Genomic DNA, 9,157 nt, shown 5'->3' with positions numbered 1-9,157 from the left:
AATCCATTACATGGAGCAACTGATGGACATTGTAAGTCATACACTCTTTTCCATAAAGCTGTTGAAATTTAACTACAAAATCTATGAGTAATGATTCACATAGGTGAAAAGATTCATCATCTAGTTTGTCTGCAAGCAACAAATGCATAGCTGTTACAAGTGTCATCCAATGATCATGGTATTGTTTACCTAGGAACCCAACTGTCACAACACAGGAATAATGGAGAAGCCATGCCCTCCATTCACTAGCTTTCCAACTTTTTCTGTGTTGCAAGGCACCAGGAATACGTGTGATTTCCTTTGGTGGTCTTATACATTGAAGGCGGTCACTAAGGTGTTTTATGGAGTTACCAATGTAGAAATTTTTGGCATGATTTGAACTGTTAAGCCATAGACCTGCTACCTGGCGTGCAACACCCAAACATACAAAATGCATATAGTCAACAACAAAATTGTTTACAATGTCAAAATACATTAAAAGAAACAAGATTGATGGACCTTTGACACCCATACAAGGTTTGTCCTGCTGAACAGCTGTTCTCGCATGTTCTATGTGAGAAGTTTTATTCCTCTTAACTGGTAGTTGGTTCTCCATACTATAAACCCTTGCATGCCCTCTACCAACTGAAACTACTTCACCTTGTGACAAACACCAATTACACCCACACCAACCATTGAACTGTGTCACATTTTGTACAAGACAGCGAGCTACTGAGTCACAAGAGCATGTTGTTACAAACACCCTACTGGTGTGGCTGTCATTTTCTGTACCCCACTTAAAGCCAGTATCTGATAGTGTATTCATTTCAGTGACAAAAGGTTTGAGGAAGGTATTCATGTCAGGTTTAGAGTCACCAAACCATAAGCCACCAAGAAAAATGTTTTTCCTTCTTATAGCATAAGGTAACTCATTAACCATTACCTGCAATGGCCATATTGAATACCTTGATGAAACAAATACTTGAACGCCATCTGTGTTGAATGAAACAGTAATGTCATCATTCTCGAGAGGGAGTTTACGATATAATCGACCTCCATAGGAATCACAAAGTCCCCTTTTTGCCCCAATTTGTAGGTGTTTACAAATATCTTCATTCTGTAGCATAGATAACAATTGATCTTTAACATCAAATGTTATAAAATAATTGCCATTATCTATGCAGTCACTTACAGACACATTTGTGTCACAATTTTCACACCACATATCATTACTTCCAATGTAGGTTATACAAGAAGGGCAGTATGAGTGAAATCTTAGAGTGATGTCACTGTTTTTAAAGTTCTTCATAAAAAGATATTGGGAAGCAGGGAATACAGTTCCAGCTGGTAAATGTGCCTCCAAGACTGTCAGTAGGCTCTGCAGAGCTGTTCCACTCACATGATTCCTTATGATGTGTCCCATTATGAGTAGAATACTCTCTCGCCTTGTTATTTGGCACCCATCATAGAGGTTCTGATCCTGAAGATATAAAATAATATACGGTGTGAGCAAATCTGTATGTACATATTGTTTTTTGGCCATTCAGTCTGTCTACCATAATTCCTTCAAGATTTGACTTAAAATTTGTGAAGGGGTCAAATCATGCAGCGTGATATTATCATTATACAACTGGTTCACCACTACTGCAGAAGAGGAAATAAATTGTTAATTGGCCCAAATCACCACCAGCCGAGTCTTGACAAATCATTAGTTTAATTCCTACAATGAAATATCCTTAATTATGTCACTCACAAATTTCAATCCATAGACTGGGACGACCCAATCGGAAGTCCTCAACTCATTTTACATTTTTGTACTCACCAAATCATTAAGTCTCTCAGCCAGTTCTTCATCATTATATCTTTCATATTGATCGAGTTCACCATTTTCAAGATTCTGTAAACAATAATTAATAAATTTATGAATATTATCAGACATCCAGGTTAAATATATAGAAATGAAAATAAATTAAACAGTTCACTGGATTGTAGTTTTAAGTCCACGACGTTTCAAGCGACAACATAAGATCTACAACTCCTCAGGACAAAATTCAGCAGTTTTCGAATCACACAGACATTACAGGACATTCGTTTACATTAAAAAATGTTTCCATACTAGACAGGGAGTCACGATGGTTTGAAAGGGGAGTAAAAGAAGCAGTTTATGAAAGAGCACTTTGCCCGAAACTGAATCGGAATGGAGGTTTAAGGTTTAAATTATCTAGAACATGGGATACAGCACTGCAACATAAGATAGGATTACCCAGGACAGGTCTACGCAATCAATGACGTCATATGGATGACGCAACTGAATATTTCCAGTATCATACAAACTTTCACCTGATGAAGTGATGGATATCGCTTGAAACGTCGTGGATAAAAACTATACAATCCAGTGAACTGTTTAATTTATTTTCATTTCTAAATAATTAATAAACAACTTTAGTACGGGTATGTCTATTTTCTATTTGGGCTCTTAATATCTATTCAAAATGGGTTTAGCATCTTAAGAAGCCAATCCTCCAACTTTTTACCCTACATGTATCCTCTCCAAAAATACCAAAAGTAACAAGCTGATTTTTGTCATATTAACTTATCTCTATTTCAAGAACCATAGGAAAATGCAACTCACCTCAGGGGTCGAATGACTGGTAGAAGAGAGAGACACTTCACTTTGACTTTCACCGTCTGTCGATCCATTGCCCTCTTCACCTGCAATGAAATATTTATTATTACTCTTTTATTATTTTGATCAGACACAAGATATCTAAATACTGGGTGGGAGAAATTGGTGAATTTCACAATCCAACTGACTCTGATTATGTTAGTGCTTACCTCTTAACACTTCATTATTTTTGGGAACAACTTCATCTCCATCTTTGACTTTATTTTCCACATCACGGACACGGTCGTGTTGGGGTAAGCCTAGAAGTTCATCATCCTGTCCAAAAGAGTACTCACTGTCGTTTGATGTCAGAGATGTTTGCGATGATACCACTGAGCCAGTCCTTTCGCTTATACCGTCATTGCAGTCAGACGAAAAACTTGTATCCGTGAACAATGATGACTTACTACTTTCATTAGAAAGAGACGATGATGCACCATGATTACTAATACAATCACCACCGCGTCCATCATGGCCACATTCATCGGCATTTCCTGACATTTTAGCGAAATCTAAAGACTCAAAACTAGAGTGGTACCTTTTCCTTTTGCTCATTTCCTCTTCTGATTATCACTATATGAACTTCAAACTGGTTATTTCTTCGCAGTACTTATTGATTAGATACTCCTCAGTGTAGCGTGGGACATGGGATAGCGGCTGCCATCTTGGAATGCAGGACCGGAAATGCAGAAAATAAATAACTCGAATACTGATTGAGTTTGACAAATCAAGATAGCTTATAACATTAAAATAATGTCCCTCATAGATATTTGTATTTTCTATAACAATACTAGACACTTTATACACTGTTATTGTAAATAAGCACCAATCAGGACTAAGAACCACTGCTGGCTATATCCGGTTATAACTGGTTTGACCACCACGTGTGTCAATAGCTCAGGAAGGTAAAAGCGCGCATTACAAATATTCTAAAGAATCTTTTGAAAAGTGTGATAATACAGTGCCCAGTGGGAAATCAAGTGGATCCGAGAGAATGGCATCGTCTACCACAACATGGTTACTCTTACAATGGATTGAAGATCCACCACAATGGGATGTAATAGAAGTGGGAAAGTGTGGTGCCGAGTTAAAGTTAATGGCCCTTGGAAAGAAGCTTCAGTCAGCAGTCGGGAACATCTATGATGTGCCTTGGAATGGAGAGACAGCGCCAGCTAAAGTCTTGGATTTTGGTAAGAAAATAAGCCTAGCTGCACATGTCGCATTCATTATAAAATAAAAATATGTTTTTATCATAGCAATCAGGCGATAGCAAACGATTTATTAATATTATTATTAATAATAGGCCTAATGATAAAAAATTTTAATTATATGATAAAATGATAGCATCCTATTTCTAGGCCTATAGTCTGTTTGACGAAACCTTGCCGGGTTGTTTTTCTGTGATAACTTCCTTATTTTTGAACCAAATTCACTCAACCAACATTTTTCTGAATCCTTAGACCTCATTGTGTTTTTAGAAATGTAACACTTTATATGAATTCAGAAGTTAAAAATTCAACTTTTATTGGAGTTTGAATGGGAGAGTGCAGTTTAACATGTTTAAGCAGAAAATGTGGGCAAAACTTGAGATGTTGAATTTCCCTTTCCTATCATTTTAGAATCTGAAACATCCCAGACTCCCAGTTCTTATACTGCTAATACGATGCAATCTCCAGATTCAGAAAAGTATTGGTTTGTAAAAATCTGTTGAGGATGAGGGCATTGAAAAAAAACAACCCGGCAAGGTCTCAGACTATAATCTAAGTAATGATGATGTCGATGATATGACCAAGAAGGGCAAGGCTCAGGGGCGTAGGCAGGATTTTTTGAGGGGGGGGTCAAATCCAGGCCCAGGTGCAGGGAAAGAAAAAATATAGGCCTATAACTAGGCAATATCAGATATCAGAGCAAGTTTTATTATCCAAATGCAACCAATGTTTCTACATCATGGTCCATAAATGCCTAAGACCTTAAAATGACCCTACTTATATCACATTGCTGTTCTTGTTTGACTAGACAGTAGTCAGTCTAGTTAATCTCTCTAATTTTTTGAAGGGCTCATTGATTTTTTTAAATTACTTTTTGATTATTAAGTGGGGGGTTCGGACAAACCCCTTGAACCCCCCCTGCCTACGCCCCTGAGGCTGTCCATGTTGTAACGTAATATTAAATAAAAAAGCATGTAAAATTGCCTACCAGTTATGTGTTGGACATGGCTGATTTCATACATTATAATAATATTGTAGATGCTTCTATTTTGTCACCTGGTAATTGAAGAGTATTGTTCTCAAATGTTACATTACATTATGTTTTGTATCATAGGTAAAGATAAGGCTATGGAAGCCAAGCGTACCGAACAAGTTAAGAATTACGAGGCTGCCATGGAAGTTGGTAGGAAGAATGGAAAAAGTTTGCGGTGTGCAAATAAAAGGATGGCTGATGAATTGTCAGAAAGTGAAAGCACTTCTTCAGTAAGTACATATAATAAAAAGCCATTGTCCATTTTTGTCTTTTAGTCTCTAAGGTATCAGTTGCTATATCTTTTTAAAGGGCTTAAATTGCAATCGGCTTCCGAGGAAGGCCTGTCTTCAATGTTTGCTAGATGAAAGATGCAGTGTCTGCTTAGAATCAATTATCTGTCAATTTATTCTGATACCATCTGTAACTGCTGCACATTTATTCCAATTTAAAAGGAAATTATTTTTTTCTGAAACAAAAATTTCTCTTGTATTTTACAGGATGCCAATGAGAAGAGAAAAGTCAAGAGAAAGAAGGTTAGTGATGAAGAAATCCTAATTTCAACATCAGCAATAGAAGACACTGACAGTTCTGAAGAAAATGGTTGCCAAGGCTGCAAAAAATTGCCAAAGCTTAAAGAAAAATACAAGTTGGCAAAAGAAAAAATAAACAGATTAGAAGCTGAGATTGAGCACTACAAGTAAGTTACAGGTTAGTTTGTGGGATTTTTAACCTCAGAAAAAATGGGCTTCTCTTCATTTCTCTTCCTATGCAAATATCGATCCCCAATTCTGAGATCTTTCTTGCTGTTTTATAGGCAGAATGCTAAAAGTATCAGTAAAAATTCATTGAAATAATGGACAAAGTCTTGTCAATTTCAAGTTAAATGCATAGGGTATGAACTGATCATTCAAAGTGTTGATGCATTGTCTACCTCTCCTATCACACAGATGCAAGATCTCTAGTAGACAACCTTAAAATGCTCATTAGGGAAAGTAAAACAAAAGAGGTTGGCCAAGCAGAGTCACAGGTAAGACAATGGCATTCACACAAGATGCTATAACCACCTACTTGTGGATAGAAGAATTTTTGTCCATTCTGTTCAATTTGTTAGGCATAAAGCTAGGCAAGGCTTTCTATTCTTTATTTAATGGCCCTCCAACCCTACAAACACTATGAGAGAGGGATTTACATTATAAGAGCGTTTTTAGTCATGGAATAATTTTGACAAGGATTTAGCTTCTTTAGGACCCACTTATTTATTTCATTTCTCGAGCTTTGTCGTTTAGTCTCGACAGCTTCATCAAGTGGAGTCACCCGGTTTCTATCATCCTACAATCTCCTTGGTGGCAACAAAATAAAAATCATGCATAATTGGTAAAAAAGGGTATTTTTTAAGGAATGTGCCAACCTCAAATTCTCTGTAATACAGGAAAAGCATTACATCTAAAAATGTTTGTTATTCAATTTCAGAACCCAAATATAGGACTTAGGCCGATAACTGCACCGGTAACTCCTACCTCTGCAATTGAAAAAGAAGGAACGAAGGTGAGTTTAGGACTTCTACCAGCAAATATTGTCAATTTTGCCATTCATGTCACTGACTAAATTCAGCTAGGCTTGAGAAATGGCCAGGCTGCAGATTTCAGTATGGCACAGCTGTCATGTCATCATACTGACTCATTTCATATTATTTGGGAGAATACTAATTGATGTGGAAAGTGACTGGTGTCAGTGATTTTTTTTTTTTTTGGGAGGATATATTATTTGAAATTTGATTGATACTTTTAACTATACTGTGCATGTTTATCCTTTTACAGCAATTAGATGTAAATGATGGCCTACCAGCCACCCCTGGCAGAGTCAAAGAAACCACAAAGGTATGATGAATGAAGAGGGGTTTAATCTAATTTTCTCCAGTAATATTAATAATGCAGCAAGACTTTGAAGGTTTGATTAAGGCATTTTGAAGGGATGTTGTCATCACGTCGAAAAGGTGTATGAAACCATGGATTTTACCTATTATAATACATTTGCATATTAATCAATTTTGAATCGTGTCCTCAGGTTGACATTGGACGAGGTGTGCTGGTTGAGAAAACTAGCCTGATGGCTTTGTCATCAGTGAAGTCGGGTTCAACATATGCCAGAAGACTATTAAAGACCATTTTTACCGATGCAGAGCTTGTTGGGAAAAGTCTGACAGGCAGAAAATCAAATGCCTTTAAAGACCAGGATCAGAAGCCTGCCCTTGACCCAACTAAAGTGGAGGCAGTTGTTGGTAAGTGGTCTTTGTATATTCTATCAGTTGTATAATAAAGGCCAGAATTGACAGTGCATTCATGGAGCTAGTAGCCATATCTGTAAATTCCTGAATTTTTAGATGTTCATGTAGTGCACAGTATTTAAAAAGTAATTTACTCATTTTTGCACTGTTAGAATTGCTTTCTCATAGCTCAAGTGTTATTGATAATAGATTAGCAATGCATTAATTGTATTTCCTTTTTTAAATTTCAAAATCCCATTTTTTGTTTCAGATCTTGCATGCCGTAAATTTGGATGCCCTCCAGCAACTATAAAGATGTCTCTTGCCAACAAGCTAAAGGAAATAACAAAAAAGGCAGCAAACTAGCTTACATGTACTAGTAGGATAAAACTAATAAATTTCAATACTTTCAGCAAGAAGCGCTTTTGTCATACTGTACCAGGGTCTGGCATTTTGGAAGTTAAGAGTGATTTGGTAGGATGTCCTGAATTCTATGGCACCTTGCATCCTTATGTTTTCCGCCTTTGATAGCTTTTTTAGTTGCTCACTGTATTTTCATGGGTAGGTCTTCGAGTATATGCAGGTGACTTCAATAACTATAGCAATCTCTATAGAAATTGCTATAGTCTCTATAGAAATTGCTGTAGAGATTTTCACAGTACTCTATAAAGAATTCTATAGAAACTTCATTAAATTCTGTTGACTTTCCATAGGAATTCTATAAGATTTCTATGTATAATCTCTATAACATTTCTATTAAAACTCTATAAAAAATCCTATTAAAACTCTATAAAAATCCTATTAAAACTCTATAAAAAATCCTATTAAAACTCTATAAAAATTCTATTAAAACTCTATAAAATTTCTATTAAAACTCTATAAAATTTCTATTAAAACTCTATAAAATTTCTACAAACAGTCTATAAAAATTCTATAAAATTTAATTTAGAAATTTTATAGAATTTTTATAGACTTTTTTTCTATAGAAATCTATAGAAAATTTTACCAAGGGTGTGCAGGTTAAGAATCTGTGCTTTTGTCACTATAGTTTTCTTTTTGTCCAGTTTGAACTCAGTCATAGCATAATTTCTTTTCACCTGAGCTAAATACATCATGGCAACATGTAGGCTATATTCTAGTCCTCATGTTTGTTAAAAATGGATTCATGAATCTTTTTCATGAACATTTTGTTTGATTACATAGGACACAAAGAAGTGTAGTGCTAACCAGGAGGAGGTTTCGACAGAGGAAGCAGAACCTACAGGTGGTCAGGTGAGGTGTAAAGTTAAGAACAGGCATAAGTAGGTCAGCAATGACACTGAAAAGGAATAAGTAAAGTGTTCTTGAACTGTTCCGCTGAGTATGAGTGTGGTTGTGTACACGTGATGTATGATCAAGTTATGGGTGGATGGGGGGGGGAGTAAGTTGTAATGTCCCTACCAAAGCTTAGACCAAACCTACGCCCTTGAGTGAGTGTAAGATTTCTGTGTGAGAGAGTGACTATGAAATGAGGTGTGTGTGTGTGTGTGTGTGTGTGTGTGTGTGTGTGTGTGTGTGTGTGTGTGTGTGTGTGTTCTGAGCTAGGTGTATTTCTGTGAAACGATAGAGAGAGGGGAAGTGAAACACAGTGTTGACACTCTTGTTGTGAATACACACTATGACAAGAAAGATGTGTGATTATTGTCCAGTATGAACCAAAAGTCTAGTTTTGAACATCACCTCTAACCAGAGAGAGAGAGAGAGAGAGAGATTTTCTGAAGCAGGGGCGAAATTTCCAGCGCCCCAAAACCATTAAATTTGGCGATGCTGATTGGCCAAATATTTATTATTTTTCCCTAGCAACCATACACGATTATTTCACTGCACTTCTGGGGCGCTTTGCTGAGCGCCCAAGAAGAGAAATGCTACGAGTCTGTCGATGGAAATTCACTGTTGAATAAGAGTCAGTTGGTGGAAATGGTGTTTAAATAATTCAGATTGCATGTAGGCACACACTATTAAGTAAAACT

At 36.5% G+C, this 9,157-nt stretch overlaps 1 protein-coding gene across 1 annotated transcript; it reads right to left on the bottom strand.

Moving 5' to 3' along the window:
* Positions 1–204: 204 nt before the first annotated feature.
* Positions 205–3,949, bottom strand: LOC132890042 (uncharacterized). Its single transcript, XM_060926839.1, has 5 exons — positions 2,815–3,949; positions 2,612–2,691; positions 1,802–1,876; positions 352–1,459; positions 205–263 (listed from the first exon to the last, which is right to left on the bottom strand). Exons 1-5 carry the CDS (start codon positions 3,197–3,199, stop codon positions 205–207), a joined length of 1,707 nt encoding a protein of 568 aa, XP_060782822.1. The 5' UTR covers positions 3,200–3,949.
* Positions 3,950–9,157: the final 5,208 nt, after the last annotated feature.

Source organism: Neoarius graeffei, chromosome 1, assembly GCF_027579695.1.
Source record: "Neoarius graeffei isolate fNeoGra1 chromosome 1, fNeoGra1.pri, whole genome shotgun sequence".
Classification (NCBI taxonomy): domain Eukaryota; kingdom Metazoa; phylum Chordata; class Actinopteri; order Siluriformes; family Ariidae; genus Neoarius; species Neoarius graeffei.
Note: the sequence above shows the minus strand (reverse complement) of the source record. Positions and strands in the feature narration are given on the sequence as shown.

Coding starts and splice junctions, on each gene's coding strand:
- LOC132890042 (XM_060926839.1), bottom strand. CDS start 3,199: ATGAGCAAAAGGAAAAGGTACCACTCTAGTTTTGAGTCTTTAGATTTC. Junction 2,692..2,814: donor AAATAATGAAGTGTTAAGAG/GTAAGCACTAAC, acceptor ATTTCATTGCAG/GTGAAGAGGGCAATGGATCG. Junction 264..351: donor TGCCAAAAATTTCTACATTG/GTAACTCCATAA, acceptor CTTGCAACACAG/AAAAAGTTGGAAAGCTAGTG.